At 42.3% G+C, this 16,822-nt stretch overlaps 1 protein-coding gene across 3 annotated transcripts in view; it reads right to left on the bottom strand.

Annotated features, from left to right (window-relative positions):
- The window catches only part of Susd4 (sushi domain containing 4), a 111,274-nt gene that overhangs the window by 52,552 nt on the left and 41,900 nt on the right, over window positions 1-16,822 (bottom strand). For all 3 annotated transcript variants that reach the window (XM_048357315.1, XM_048357314.1, XM_048357316.1), the window contains exon 3: window positions 83-295. In XM_048357315.1, coding sequence (XP_048213272.1) covers window positions 83-295 — 213 coding nt within the window. The remainder of the gene's footprint in view (window positions 1-82; window positions 296-16,822) is intronic.

The raw sequence follows: 16,822 nt of genomic DNA, 5'->3' as shown, positions 1-16,822 counted from the left end.
CAGAGACCCGGCCCACGGCAGTCCTGCAGCCCGTGTGAGCTGAGCCACTTGAGTGGCTTCCACGGAGAAGTCAGCCCTTTACCTTCTTGCACACAGATGGGTCTATCACTTGGGACCCAGCCTAGGGTTCCATTAAGATGTTTCATACACAGTCTCTTTGTAGAGCCCTTCAGCTTGAATCCGTCTTGGCAGTGAAATCGTGTTACAGAGCTTTCGTAGAAGTCCCCTGTGACGGGGGTCCTGAAGCCATTCTCTGGAACACCAGGGTCAGCACATACATGAAGGTCATCAAATCCTGCATTGACAGAGAAAATAAAGAGTGTCTTGAATACACTCCTCTCATCCCAAGGGTCTTCCTAGATAAATGGCAAATACAGTATTATTTCATGCACCTTATATCATTCCAACTTCATCACCAACAAAGCCAAGAGGACAAATATTTCATTGCACATTTTCATCGGCTAGGAGAGGCAGAGCTTGGACCAAAACCTTGGAACAGTGACTTTCACTGAACAAGGAAGACAAATCCTGCTCTACTGAAGGAAGGAAGTTCTCCATAAGATGGGCCTCCTTCAGGACTTATCTAAAATAGCACCTCTTCCACAGAGCCTTTCTTCCACTTCAGAGTCCAAATAGGAGGCCTCCTTTCCATCAAGTCCCCCTTGGCTCTCCTCTCTCAAAGTGAACATTACTGGGAGTACACTGGGTGTAGCCCACTGGGCTATGAATTCCTAGAGCAAAAGACATTGTTTCTTCTTCACCTCCTGAATAATTACAGGTAAATTCATAGTGGCCATTCTATAAATATATCCATGAAGGATGGATGGATGCATGAGTGGATGGGTGGATTGAAAGATGGGAGGGTGAATGGGTGAATGGATGTATGTGTAGGTGGATGAGTTGGGTGGGTTTGTATGTGAATGGAAGGATGGGTAATATATGGATAGATAGGTGGATGGATAGATTGATAGATGGATGGGTGTGCAGATTAATGATAGATGGAGCTGCACACCAACTATTCTCCTGGACCCATCAGCAAGTATTCACATCCCACAAAGCAGTGCCACCTAGGGCCATGATAGTCCCAGAAACATAGACATTCCACAGACAAAAGAGATGTGAGATACTTCCGGTAGCACCATGATGCTGTCTCTTATCACCCTTTCACCTTCCTCTCTCCAACCAGAGTGGGCTGTATGCCTTAATTTTCTACAACCTTCTTCCAATCCACAACCTGAAACACCTTAGTTTTTGTTTTTGTTTTGCTTTCTCACCAATCAAGGAGTAGGTGTGTGTGCTGGAGTTTTCCTCTAGCACACACATTTTCTAGCCAGTCGCCCCTGCTAACAACTAGACCTGCTGACTTCTGAGGCCCCTCAGCTGGTCACACATCCAATCCTTGAGCTGTTCTGTCTCATAGAAGGACAGACAATTCAAGGGAAAGCTAAAGACCAATAAGAAAAATGACTGTAGCCATCAAGAAGGTAACTCCTATCTGATAAATAAATGATGAGAGCCCCATTAAAATTACAATATTAGAGAGACAGGATTTCCTTTCTCTACTTACTTCTTCATCATTTTTATTTATTTATGTTTTTGTGCTGGGATTGAAGTGAGGGCTTTACACATGCTAAGCTCATGCTCTTAGTACTGAGCTATTTCCCTAGGTTCTTTTCTTCCTTCCTTTTAAAAAACACTCCCATTCCTGTCCTCTATTTAGACTGAATCAAAGCTAACTTGACTGTGTTTCCATGCCCAAGAATGAATGTCTGGAATGTTTCTGCCTATGGCTCTGGCCTCTGACACAGATGAGGGAAACAGGGAAGCCAGGACGGTGTGAGAAGGAAATACTCATCATCTTGAATATGTTGCTAATAGGCAGGATAGACATGTTCTAAGTCTGCCTGAGCTCAGATCTCACTTTTCAAATTACCTCCTAGTGGATTTTCTACCTAGGTAGTTTTCTGTAGAGCTTAGATCCCACTTTTCAAATTACCTCCTAGTGGATTCCCTACCTGGATAGTTTTCTGTAGGGCTCTTCTGTTAGTATTCTTCTATAATGATGAAGACCAGCCCCACCCAGTAATGTACCAATTAACAAGTAGGCTAGTATTGTTATTAGGGCATAGGAGTGGAAAATAACTTGTGTGCAAGCCCATTCAAATAATCCTATCCTATGGACCTGTTCTTTTGTTGTTCTTGTTTTGGTACTAGGGTTTATTTCAGGGCTTTGAGCTTGTCAAGAAGGTACTCTATCAGGTAGCCACATCTCCAGTTCTGCTTTTTATTGGTTATTTTTTGAGATAGGGTCTCAATTCCTGCCTCAGTATACTTCCAGACTGTGATCCCCCTATTTTTGGCTCCCTTTCATTGCTGGGATGACAAACAAGCACCCCTGGGAATAGCTTCCCTCCACTGAGAAGGAATCTTGTGGACTCTTCTGCCTAGTACTGGCCTAGAATCATAGTCCTCCCAAACTGAGCTTGCAAGGGCAGTTGTGTGCCAGTGTATCCAACAGGTACACTGTGGGAAAACTTTTCTACCCTTGCTGGCCTCAAATTGTGAGCCTCCTATGCTCAGTCTCCCAAAGCATTTAGGATTACAAGTGCGAGCCACCAGCATCTGGGGCAAGAACCTGTATTCTTATTTCCTTCTCACTCTTCAAATTCTGTTTATGCTTGGGAAGTAGGCACAGCCTGGAGAAGAGAAAAGAAAGCACAGAATGATTTTCAACACATACATTCTTGGAGGTGGGGAAGCTTCCATTTCAATCAGCTCTCAGCATGGGACATCCCCTGGAGGTTCTTCCTACATTCAATTCAGAGGGCAGCCAGCCTCTGGCAAGATATGGTCTTTGTGATGGCTAATTTTATGTGTCACCTTGCCTGGGCCACAGGTACCCACATATTGGTTAAATCTTATTCCGAGTGTATCTGTGAGTTGTTTCCAAATGAGATAAACATTAGACTCTGTAGACTGAATAAGCCGATTGCCCTCCCCAGTGTGGTGGGCCTTGTCACATGATTCGCAGCCTGAATAGAACAAAAGGCTGAGTCCAAAACATTTTTCCCTCTATCTGAAAGATTTCAAGCTGAGCCAAAGATCATAGACAAACAGACAGACAGACAGACCATACACACTTATGCCTTCCTGACGGTTCTGTTTTTTCTGGAAAACCCAGACTGATGTGGCCTTAAAATATATGAGTGACAGTAATGTTGTCTGTCCCTGCCTCTAGAGAATGTCTTTTCTCTCAGGACCCCTGGTTCCACTAAGCAGCAGTCCCTGGGTTCTGAGGTCTGGACAGCCCAAGGACACAGTCCCAGCTTTCAGTCTCTTCTGGTACAGACAGAACCAGCTACTCTCAGCTAGTGTCTCCTTCTCAAATACTGGTCTCATGATCACTGGCACTGGTTTCCTGACCAGTGTGATAACCTCAGACCAAGCTAAGGGCCTGGACTCTGGTTCTTGGTGAAGGCTAAGATCTCCTTTTTGCTCTTTTCTCCAGCCCAAAATCTGTATAAGCGAAAATGGAGTGGCCTTTCCTTCTCACACGATGACATGAGCACATTAGCTCTCTGTCTTATGATGAAGACTAAACACTTCTAGCTTGCTTACTTCTGAGCCTGCTGAAAACCTACCTGACAGTTTTACTGTGAGCAGCATAAGAAGTCTTTGAAAAGAATCATAAAAATGAAAGAAGTGCGAAAAGCAATCTTTGGGGCTATTATAACTGAAAAGTCACATTCTAAGAAAGGAAATGTGTATCAAATGTAGCCAAATCAATTTAGAACTAGGGTGGGTATCTATTTCTCTGTAAACCGCTCTATGAGTCTTTGGGAGAAGAAACAGGATATAGACACAAAAATTGATTTTGTATGCATTCTCTTAGTGAGAAGGGTATCCTTTAAACAGATATTTTTGCAAACTTTAAACAGAATTGAGTATCCCCAGTCCCCAAAGCACTAACTTCAGAGTCACAGAATTGGCATCAAAATCTCCTCCAAAGTTATCTAGCCTAACCTGTTTGGCTGGGAGGTTAAGGGACTGGTCCAGTCACCCCAACAGCTAATCGCAGAGCTGAGAATAGAACTTGGGCCTTCTGACTCAATCTAGTGCTCTTTCTACCAACAGTGTTTCTCTACTTGGCCTTTGCCTGTCCATTTCACTTTATAAATGACTCAAATCTTCCTGGTGCTATCAACTTGTTTATAGAAAAAGAACATTTTTTAATGTTTTTGAATCCTTGTATCTGTTCAAGAAGGGCTGAGAAAATGCAAAACTGACATGTTTGATGAATTAATACAAAGCAATCTCCATGGTTCACCCCACCGCTGACACATTCTAGTGCGTCATCTCAACACAGTGAGGCTGGGGAGTTTGACTTGTCACCTAAGGCATCTAGGAACCTGGCTGCCAGCCATCACTACAGCATTGATCGTAGTGTGTCTCTGCAGCATGTTTCTGGTGATGCAAGATGTTCTTGGGGAGAGAATACAACCTCACCCCAGGTAACAGCTGAATGAGACAGAATTATTCCTGGAGACTGGGAGTGCACATTGCCCTTCAAAGACTGAAGAGAAAGATGTGGTGGGCTCAGGAAGGCTCTGACCACCCAACTTCAAGACTTTATCATGGGCTGAAGTATGTCATTTCCTCATCAGGACTGCAGATGAAGTTTCCTTAAAACCATCCAAAGAGTATACTATCTCTGTGTTTCAAGAAACATATGCATGAAGGAGAGAGCCCTTTGTCCCATTGGAAAAAAAATATTGGAAAGCCTTCTTCATGTTTAAAGATTTTAAGTTTAGTCACTCTGGCTTGTAGAGTAGAGATCAAGAGACCAACTGATCGCTGTGTCCTAAAGAGCTGTGGGTGAGGATGTACTGACCCATCCCTTATAGACAGCTCACCATCCTTGGTGTCCTACTTCCTCAAAACCCTCTTTCTCTCAGAACTACCTAGACTTACTTTTCTAAATGAATATGTGTATGGACATTCTGTCTTGTCCAGGGCAAGGAAACTATTGGAGCTGGTATTATAAGTCCAACAACTTACTAGCAATGGAAAGAAAAGAAAGAGGAAAGCAACACCAAAGAATTACTATGATATTAATATTAAGTTAAACCTATAAAGTACATAAGCCAAGTCTCTAACACTAATATTTTAAACTCAAGGCTCTTGATGTTGGTGGTCTTTAACACAGACACACCTGCTATGCCACCTGTAGCCAATGGTACATCAGAGCTGGCCCCTACCTGGTCTGCAAACCCATCAGGGTTCCCAACATCCCTTGAAAGTGAGATGTGTGTTTGCTCTGCCAACCATTGTGGCTCCTCTTCAGTCTCCATTTAGAAAAGTTCTCTATGAGCTGGGGCTCGCTCTTGAAGATCAGGTTGGAACACCCAGAGTGCCTCCTTCCCTATAGTTTCAGGGCATGTAGAAAATGCTAGGAGAACTGAATGACTAAACTAGATTCCAGGCTATGCTTGCTCTCTTTCTCCTGGAGAGAGTCAGAGCAAAGCCTGTGCAATCAGCCAGCCTCAAAGGGGGAATGCCAGTGTGGGGGAAAATGGCGATGTCACAGGCATAAGAGACTCCAGGCTCAGACCCCAGGATAAGTAGCAGGAGACACAGGCATGCTGTTAAGAATCATAACTAAAATCACTGGTAAAATGAAATTTGCTCTACAAAAAAATCAATATGATACATATTTTCATAACACGATCATTAAGTGTTTCCTGACCTTCTGGTGTTCTAGTATAAACAATCTTCATTTGAAAAAAATTACAACCTATTTATGCATTTACTCTTTCAAAAAACAGTGTTGGGCACTGGGGGAGGGGATGAAGGAGCTGACAAGAAATTACTCAACAAATAACAGGACCAAGGACCTCTTGAATAGTGAACTTACACACAAGATGTACAAGATTTTTGTGTGTGTGTGCTGATACTGGGGCTTGAACTCAGGGTCTCGCATCCTTGCTTGGCCTCTTAGTTTAAGCCTGACACTTTACCACTTGAGCCACACTTCCATTTCCAGCTTTTTGCTGGTTAATTGGAGATAAGAGTCAGTCTCATGGACTTTTCTGTCCAGTCTGGCTTTAAATCACAATACTTAGATCTCGGCCTCCTGAGTAGCTAGAATTACAGGTATGAGGCTCAGTGGCTGGCCTTTTTGGCTTTCTTTTAAAAACACAAAATTTCCCTGTGCAGCCCAGGTTAGATTCAAACTCACAATCACCGTTCCTCAGACTCCTGAGTGTGGGTATCACGAATGTGTATCAACATGCCCAATTCAGTCAATAGCTCTTTATCATCAAGTTGTGACTTACAGGGGTCTTGAAATCAACTCCCATTCTTTAGAAATGAAGCCAAACAGAAAGGCAAAGTCAGAGAACATTCTTCACAGTAGGGGTGAGCGTTGTTTTGTGTGGTCTTCTGTTTTATTTGTGTACATGTGCCTGTTTGCAATGCAAACTATGTCTCTTTCAGTGGGTCATGTTAAAAAGGTGTGGCAAACCCTGCTTCAAAATCCTCTACTTCGTCATGATATATGAAAACATAGGTATTTGAAAATGTGCCCAGTGCTTAAGTGTACAGGTTGTGAAGTAAGCCTGAAGGTTTGGAATACCAGCTCTGCTACTTTTTGCCTGGGTCACCTGGGGATAAACTGCTTAACCTCTGTGTGTGTGTGTGTGTGTGTTAGGTTGCTTTACATGTTCAGCAGACACTGTAAGCATAGTACCTGCTTCCTGGGATAATGCAACAGTCATGTAGAGTATTGACCGGCAGATAGCAAGTGCACAGTCCTGTATGTAAACTGCCATGTTGTTACTATTCAACTGGCTTTCTAAAAAATAAAACACATTACTCCATACAGGGACAGTCACCTAAATTCCCTAGAGCCACTTGAGTTTCTGAAATATTCAAGCCTAATGTGTCTTAAAATTATGTGTTCTCGAAAGTGACTTTTGAACTTAGGAATAGCAACAAACACTTATAAAATAGGCTTTTTGCTTGGCCAACCCATTCCATTAAACCATGTAATAGTCAAAGGCAAAACACACATATCCAAAGAACCAAACTCTGATTTCTTCAAGAGCTCAACTTACAGGGGAAATCCCAGGACCAGACAGCTCTGGCCTTTGTTCTAAGAGACAGCAGCCTCTTCTTGGGGGAAGGTAGGCAATGGTCTTCTCTTGGGGTGAGCAATCAGACTTTATAAAGTACCCTGTACCATCTGGGCACAGGGCTGTGTGTGTGTGTGTGTGTGTGTGTGTGTGTGTGTGTGTGTGTGTATCAATGAGTCAAATCATACCCTAGACCAAATCTAAAAAAGATTTTAAGACTTATGAAGCAAGAGCTCAAAGATGAGGCTTGAAATGAATGTTCCAATAAGACACATAACAAACAAACACACACACACCACCAACAACAACAAAGTAACTCAAGGAAATTCAAATTTCAGCAAAGGAGATGAAAGGTTCCTAAATTAATGTTCGTGTTTGTAAACCTAGCATTATGTCATTCCATAATTCAGTGTAGTAACAGATACATATTTAAGAAGTATCTGGGAGGGTAAAAAAAGGAAACTGATTACTGTTACCATTTATTAGGCTAAACAGATTTTTCTCTGCAAAAGCAGCATCCTTAGGGAAATACAGCAAAGAAACACTAGGAAGCAAGATGGGGCTAGTTACTATAGTAATATTTCTGCCGTCCCAGTAGCATGATGTGCTATTTATTATAGTAGCAGATTTATACTAACAAGACACCACTTAAACCTAGTTTTCTGCAGACACAACAATGAGTAGAGAAATACAGAATTCATCTACATAGGCTTAAAAGCTCAGCATCTGGATTGAATTTCTCAGAAACTACATGGAACACCATACCTATGATTATAAACAAAATATCTATGCTGAATATTTGGATGCTAATCAAGTTCAGGAACTTTTCCCTAGCTATGGTAAGAAAGTCTTAATGTTTCAAGAAATATCTAGAGATGAATATAATGTCTGCTATGTCTGGGCAAGTGTAAACATAGCAAAAATAAGTCTTAGTGGCATAATTTAGACTTGATTAGAATGGATAAAGACCACAGATGTGGAAGTCAAAGCAGTCCCCATTTGATGCCAGAATTGATATTTTCCCCCTCTTGATTTAATTCACTTTGATTACCCAATTATTCCTAAATCCTTTCACTCAGTTTCAGCTCCAATAAAACCGATCACAAAGCTAACTCATAATGTGATTCTCCCTGCAGTCTCATGATACTGATCCATAAAAGCATGCCCAGCAACATAACAGAAGCATTCCAAACTAGGGTATTATAATGCAGAAGACCAAAACCAACCTTTATCTATCTGAAACGAAGCATATACAGAGAGCCACACTGCAGAAAAACTGGAGGTTTCCAGCTACCTTTAGGAAAGTGGTGGCAGGGAAATTTTGTAGTTGATGAAGAATTGTCCAGACATCAGAATGAGGCATGGATACATTGTCAAAGGAGAATGTAATCATATTAATCAATGTACCTATGTTAAAACAGAACCAGATAAACTGAGGGAGATGAGTGGGGTCAGGAGATATGAAGGAAAATGATGAGAAGAGTAACAATGATCAATAGGCATTGGACTCACAAATTGACGAGTTGAATTGAAACCCCTTTGTTTAATACTTAAAGATAATTTAAAAAAACAAACAGAAAAGTCTGGGTGCCAGTGGCTCATGCCTGTAATCCTAGCTACTTAGGAGGCTGAGATCTGAGGATCATGGTTTGAAGCCAGCTCAGGCAAAAAAGTTTCCATGAGACTTTTATCTCCAATAAACTACTCAGCAAATGTCAGAAATGGTTCAGTGACACAAATGGTAGAGTGATAGCCTTGAGCACAAAGAGACTCAGGGGACAGCACCGAGGACCTGAGTTGAAGCCCCATGACCAGGAGAAAAATAAGATAAAATCAGAAAAAAATCTGATTGGTATGATTAAAGAGGAGTCTTCTGAACCTTCTTTCTGAATCAACTCCTTATGGGGGTTTCCTGTCTTGCTGGTATGACTCAGACAAGTATCCTATCATTAAATGGGAGAAATGGTTGGTTTCTCAGGTCCTTTGAACTTCTGGATCCCACAGTATCTAGTCTCTTCTTGATAATAATTTCCCAAAGCACAAGTGCTTAGACTTGTGTAATCAAAGGGAAACAAAAGTTCCTAAAATGCAATTTGAGAGTAGCTATTCATTATTATCATTTTCAAGTGTTTCCTCTCGTCTGCGAGCCTCAGCTTTGAGGCAAGGCTAAAACATGTGTTCCACATACACACAAAGTTCACAGTTTACAAAGAAGCTCATACAACATCTCATCACATCCCCATGAGATCTCCACAGCAGTTTGATGGGATTGGTTCTCACAGCCACTTTATGAAGGTCCAACTGTTAGCAGTATCAACATCCAAATAATCATTTTAGCAATACTATATAGACACCCCCCCCCGCCCCAGTTCATTCACAAATGAGAGCCCAGAGCTGAAGTTTTAAATCTCTGTATTCTCAAGTTCTCTAAGGCCTTCTTTTGATGTGGTAGTGTGTGTATGTGTGTGTGTGGGGGGGGTGTGTATTACGTGTTAATCAACTCTTCCCCACTATGACCAAGATAACAAACCTATTTTGGCTCAAACTTTCAGAGGTTCTAGTCCACAGTTGCCTGGCCTCATTGCTTCAGGGTCTAGGGTGAGGCGGTACATGTCGGCAGGTAGCAAATGAAGGAATGAAACTGCTCTCATCATGGCAGTAAAGAAGAAGAAGTTGGGGACAGGTAGGGAGAAAAGGAAAGGACCCAGGGTTCTAATATCCCTTTAAAGGCATGGCCCCAATGACCTAACTTCCTCCCACAAGGCCCAATCTAGATACCACCCCAATAGTGCTACAAGCTAGAGACAAATTCAGTAACACACAGGCTTTTGAGAAACATTCAGCATACAAACTTGCTGTGAAATGGAAGAAAAGCTGCTGCTAACTTAGAACACCATGTGCGAGACACCTATCTTCTTTCCTCATCAGGGTTACCTGCTGAGGAGCCACAGCGCATGTAAAGAGCCACATGAGGGTTCCACTTGGTTTTGTTTGTATTTGTCTCTTTGTTCTCTTTTGTGATGATGGTCTAGAGAAAATGGCTTCTGTCCATGCAGACATTTAGGACAAAAACTTGCCCAGATGATCTACGAGGCGTTGACCTCTGTGACGCTGATATCTTTGCTTGAAGACACAGCTATTGAAAACCTGCTTCCTGGGGCTGAGGATATGGCCTAGTGGCAAGAGTGCTTGCCTTGTATACATGAAGCCCTGGGTTCAATTCCCCAGCACCACATATATAGAAAACAGCCAGAAGGGGCGCTGTGGCTCAAGTGGTAGAGTGCTAGACTTGAGCAAAAAGAAGCCAGGGACAGTGCTCAAGCCTTGAGTCCAAGGCCCAGGACTGGCAAAAAAAAAAAAAATAATATATATATATATATATATATATATATATATATATATATATGAAAACCTGCTTCCTGGTCAGTTGTTGGAATTGGTGACGCCAGATCTTTTATCTGAATGCGGTTGGACAACTTTTCAAAATATTTTTTAAATACCAACTTATATCACCTTTCTCCCATAGGGAATCCTATTGAGGTCAAACGCAATCTTTATAAAGAATATTCTAGAAGCTACAAAATAATAGGCAGGTATGTACAAACAGAAACTTTGCAGGGCTATTCCATCAAATGTTATTACTGGGAGGGATCTTAGAACTCTAACCTAAATAATTTCCCTAATTTTACAGACAAGAAAATTGAGACCAGAACAATATAAATGAACATGTACATTTACCCACACTGCTCTGAGAACTAGAATATGAGGTTAATTGGTACCTAATGCAAATCTAGTCCTACTTAGAGGAAAACAGAACAAGGAGGTTGGGGGGTACGGTGCAGTGCTTTGCGGCTGGAATGGTCATCTTGACCTAATGGCACAATATACCTCAGACCAGTGCCAAAAATCTGTTTCCAGAAAAATATCTGAGAACCATCAAAGAGAAAGGATGCCCTCTAAATAAGGAGGAAATATACGGGATATTCTCATAAGAGAACAGCTAGATGAATTCATTTTGACAGACTTGAAGCGAGTATGCAGCTCTTTTCAGACTATAACATTTGAGAGAACATTATTCTTCTGATGCATAAGAAGAATTGTTTTTCTTCCTCTTCCAATAAGCCATCTCACAGCATCGCAGTGTAAAAACATTAAAAATAAACACACAGTTGTTATAAGAGATCAACAGGGGTTCAAGGTAAAAATCAAACAAAAAAATGTATCTAGCACACAGGCTGAAGCTCTGCCACCACTCCATGTACATCAGCCTGTTCTTTTGAATCATGGCAAAGTATCCTCCTATACCCTACATCCAGGCTAGCTATGTTTGTTAGGGAAGAAAGCTGAGTCTGGGGGAAGCAGCAGGTGGGCCAGTTTCAGGAAGGACTAGGGAAGGGAACAAGTAGGACCTGTGGTGATCTGACCTATGGCTCTAGGCTGAGCTTGGAGTGGTGCTTAAGATGGGGGAGGGGAGGGCTATGGTGGGTAGGATTGAGCCCCTAAAGGTATCCTGAGCCCTCCTAAAAGAGAAACTCTCAAAATGCCCGCTGGATTATGTTTCACTTAGAGAAATACATCAATGTCCTGTTTCTTGTTTTGTGACCTCTACCCAAAGCCTCATTCCTGAAATGCAAATCTGATATAAACCACGAGGTATAGGCCTGGTAGCAGCTATTCTAGAATACACAAAGCCTGGAAAGAAGCCATTCCTGAGGATGAGATGTCTTCCACCAAAAGGCTAATTTTTTTTGGACACCTCTGACATATCTCTGACTGGGGGAGAACCAGTTAACCTTATTCTATTGTTCCCAAAATATGGGTAGTTTCGTTTCTTCCATGTGATTGATGTGGTTGATAGCACACCATATCAAATCTACTGGAGCCCCTTGCAGAGTCTGTCATTCAGACAACCTAAAAGTGTTTGGCCATCGCTGCATTAGCACCAGGGCAATGCCTGGATTTGATGTGTAGGCCTCGTTCCTGGCCCTTTGATGATGAGCTGCAGATGGATATTTCTGAGTGTCAGCCTGACAAGGTTGCCCATTTGATCTTTTACTGTGCTCTATGATCCTGCAAAGCCATTCTTCCATAGACTGGATATCAGTGGCCAGTTCCTTTGAACGTCTCCCATAGCTGCAGTGCTGTGACCTTGGTCTACAGTAAGTGGAAACACTCCTGTCATTTTTTTTTTTTTTTTTTTTTTTTACTGGAAACCCTTGTGAACAATTTCAAACACCTCAGTCCTCAAACATGTTGGTCCAACAGCACTTTCTCAGGAGCACCTCCACCAGAGTGAAAAATATTAGCTCATAAGTTATTCATAGGATAGAATGCTCTAGAATCATTAAATCATGTTTTGGAAGATCTGGTCATTAACTGTTAATGACGATGGGCCCATTCTCTACATGGATAGTAACTTAAAAATTTGTATCACAGGATTTTTTTTTCAATGTGGAAAAGAAGCATTTATGTGTAGAAAGAATGAAGATGAATATACTTAAATATTAAATGAATTCTTGAAGATTGATAGGTGTCCTTTATATAATTGTGCATTTCTGAGTTTTTCAAATTCTCTACAAGGAATATTTATGATGAACTCTAATAGCACAGGATTGTTAAGCAAGGTAGGGAGATATGAGGAATGTGGGCCTCTGCAGACAAACACAGCCTCCAAGACTCTACACAAGGCAAACTCAGGCCGGTGCCTTCGAGGTTGTGGCACAGAGCATGAGCTCTGCGGTGGCAGGTATTAAATTCTACAGAGACGCCTGCAAATAACATAATGTCCCTTTAGTGGTTCCCCTAAATCATTCCCCAGTCTGAGAGAGGTATTGCCTCTGAACTGCCCAGGACTCTGAAGGTCTGCAGGCTGGTGACACCCAGGACATTGCTGGGTGCTTTATGGCTCTACTCCCCATACCGGTAGCCTGAAGGCTGAGAATAGATGGTGCCAGGCAGGTACCAGGAGACTGGGAGAGAGAAAAATTGCAAATGGATGCTGAGGAAGAACAGCCATCTGGTTGGGATTGATAATAAACCTTTGCATCCTATCTGAGGCCACTTAATTTTCAAAACACTATTATAAATATGCTGTCAGAGGAGTTAGTGAGTTTGCTAAGAATGGGAGTGAATCAGAAAGAGGCAGATGAAACACCTCCAGTTTCCCAGTATCCTTATGGTCTCTTGTTTTAGCTGGAACATTATTAGGAGTTAGAAGAGAGATGCCATGACTGACACAAGATGTTCTCTATGCACCTATGGGGGTGGGGAGGGTGGCGGCTGGGGGTGCAGCTTGACCTCCAAAACAAGACCAAAAAAAGCCACAGTCACTAAAGGGCCTTGATGCATTGACCCTTTTTTGCCTGTGTATTTCTGCCCTAATTCATGGTAGAAATGGCCTAGTTCAGTAGTGATGGAAGTAGATGGTGTTTGTGAGCAGTGAAATATGGGAGTAAATTAACTTAAGGTGACTGTAAGGGGAAAAAACTGCGCATTGATCCTTATTTGCTCAAAAGTAGACTCAATAGGCACTTTTTTGGTTGCTGCTTTTCTTGTAAAATAGTTTATAAAATCCCCAAGCCTCTCACACAGGAACAGATAAGCGTTCCTTTCCCGAGTGTCAAAATGCCAACTGTACCTATCATGACAGGCCAAAAAACAAAACAGACAAATCTACAGATTTCAAGTAGGTTAAGTGAATCCTCACACTAGATTTCTATCTTCCTCCTCTTCTTGCTAGAGGAAGGCATAGACACTGTAAAGACACTGTAGACTTCTACTAATTGCTAATTTGTTATGGGCTCAATTCACTTCCTAATTTCATCTCCTTGATATTATTCCAGTGAGAAGCTGCAGGTAGTGCCTCCACTTGTAAGGTATTATTAATTAGCAGCCAACAGGGCAAGCAGAAATCATGTGCTCCATTTGCACAGCTAATGGTTTGGTTTCATGAATGGTTGCTCGGAATATTTTATACCAGCTGATCTGAAAGAACATATGATTCCGGTTAAATTTAAGGACTCTTGGATCCTGAAGGCCCACATATTCATGCCTTGAGCTGCCATGCAAATGAGATCACCATAATTTCAAAGTTCGATAGGAAGAAAATGAAGCAGCTGCTATTTAATTTTTTATGGAGCCCACAATTTCTCTCATTAGCTGGCAAATAGGATAGGCTGGGAACTGAAAGCAGCCTAAGCCTCACATGGCAAGAGAGGAAAAAGAGGGATCATATTAAATCACTCACTGGGGCTCTCTATGGAAAGGCTAGAAAGAAGCACTTGCTGTTAGACTAGCCCACTGCCTCGGTGCTACACCACCCTCACCTACCTATGGAAGCTTCCAGAGTCTTCCTTACTTCATAATCTAAAAAAGAAAGATCTGGAATTGTCTGATTTTCTTATCCATCCCTCGAAGCTGTGGGATCATGGGTGCTTTCTGAAATGTTGTTTGATTTGAGGATGATCTGCACGGGTAAACTGGGGTTTCACTATGTGCCACAGATTTGACTGGAATCGGAAGTACAACCATGAGACTGAGCTTCCTCCTTCAGAGATTCAAGGGAAAATCTCTACATTTTCCTTGTCTCTACTTACAGTTGTATCCATCCGCCAAGGAAAGGGAGGCTGATGACAATGAGGATGGAAGAGAGCTTCATCACAGCCTGTTGACCACAGGAGCACAGTGATGTTATCTGGTGGCAAGACATAGTAACCTGTGGTTGGAAATCCAGATGCCAGAGATAGAGAGGAAGACAAGGGCAAACAGAGTGAAGTTCTATCAGAAGGAATTATACAGGAGAGGAGAAAGTGGGAGAGAATGACAGAAGGGGTGACACTGATCGTGATGCATTGTACCACAACCTGACTTAGAGAATGGCAACCTCTTTGTACAACTACTTAATAATAAAATATTTTTTAAAAGAATCTGATTGGCTTTTGTCCCTGGTTCCTAAGAGGTTCCCTCTTAAGTCATTGACATTTCTTGGGCAATGCACTGCACCATGTTTAATGGTGTGCCATGAGGGTTTGTACTAATTAGATGACTGTGGAGATCCCCAGATAGCTCATGGTAGAAAGAGCTCAGGATTGGGAGCTGGAGGGTGGACATGCCAGAAACACCAACTATGTGTTTAGAGGCTTGGAACTTTGTGCCATGAGACCAGCCCAACCCCCTCCATCCACTGGGGTGAGTACAGAATTCAACTCCATGGTTGATGACTAAATCAGTGCCACTGTAATGGAACTCAAAAGGAAACTCAGGATACCGAAGCTCAGTTGAGCCTCTCTGGTTAGGGATGTACTATGATGCACTTGGGATTTACCTAGACCTCACTATGTGTGTCTGTTCTTTGGGTTGGTCCAGATTTGCATCCTCTATGACAGAAAGAAATGAGTATGGTGCTCTCTTGAGTCCTGTGGGCTGTTTTAGCAACTTATCAAGCCTGGGGGGGGGGTGGTAATTAGAATCCATGAATTTATAGTGAGTTGGCTAGACATGCAGGTGACCCAGAGCTCACAGCTGGTCTCTGAAGTGAGGGCAGTCTTGCCAGGTGGCTGTGTCTTTTACTCACGAAGCCTGCACTGACCATGCGGTTGCTGTCAGAATGGCATTGCCAGCCCTCAGGTTCTGAAAGAATTTTTGTTTTGAAATGCCATTGATTTTCAAAAAGTCACGGAGACACTTGGGGAAGAAGTCTTTATTGATACCTCCTATTCATCCGCTATTCCCTAGAGAACTTTATCGCTGTTGTTTTTATCTCAAGTCAATATTGCTCATGCTGGCCAAGAAGTCTATGTGCTCCCGATTTATAAAGCTGCGGCTGCCACATTGCTGGAGCTTTATGGGAGGTCTTTCTGACTTGGCCTTCTTAATGCAAAACCACTGTGCTCAGCAGGCCCCACCCCCCAGCAAACTGGGGTGCAGCCTCTTCAGTTAGAGCCCCTCTAACTCCACTGCAGATACCCACACAAACAGAACACGCCCATCGGCCTCTGCATGTAGTGACCAGAAGCACAGAGAGATAAAAGGGAATAAGCTACTCTTTCAACAGTATTGACCTCTTTCCTAGGACACGTTTCTTCTGGCTGAATTTTAATCCACGGTCCTTTCTTTCAGCCTGACATTTCCAACTAGCAAGGAAATCAAAGGTGTTATGCTTAGAAACATCTGCCTGAGGTTTTTTTCATTGCAGAAGTGGTGGTGAACAGCCATGGTTAGCCGGGAAGGTAAGGGCTTGAGGCTAATTAGATCTGAGTTTGAGGCCAGCTCTGCTACTTCTTAGCAAGGTAGTCTTGGCTGGACAAGTTATTTTCCTTCTCTAACTATTTTCTCCTCAAAGCCAAATGCATACTGACTCAGTTGTGGGGGGGGACGAAATGAAGAATCCTGTTGGAGCTAGCATAATACCCAATGCATAGAGGCCTCAGAAGCCTTTATGTCCTTCTCTTTGTCCTTCCTCGTCCAGGAGAGAGTTATTGTTGTTGTTATTACTATTATTATTATCTTTAAGTAGTTGTACAAGGGAGGTGTCATTTAACAAAACACTATATGAATACAGTGCTCTTGATCTGTGTTACCCCTTCAATAATCTTATCCCCCTTCATTACACCCCTCTTTTACATTTTTTAATTTTGTGGACTGTACAATGAATTCTTGATTACATTCTCCTCCTTCCCCTCCTTTGTTGT

Source organism: Perognathus longimembris, chromosome 11 (assembly GCF_023159225.1).
Source record: "Perognathus longimembris pacificus isolate PPM17 chromosome 11, ASM2315922v1, whole genome shotgun sequence".
Taxonomy (NCBI): Eukaryota; Metazoa; Chordata; class Mammalia; order Rodentia; family Heteromyidae; genus Perognathus; species Perognathus longimembris.
Note: the sequence above shows the minus strand (reverse complement) of the source record. Positions and strands in the feature narration are given on the sequence as shown.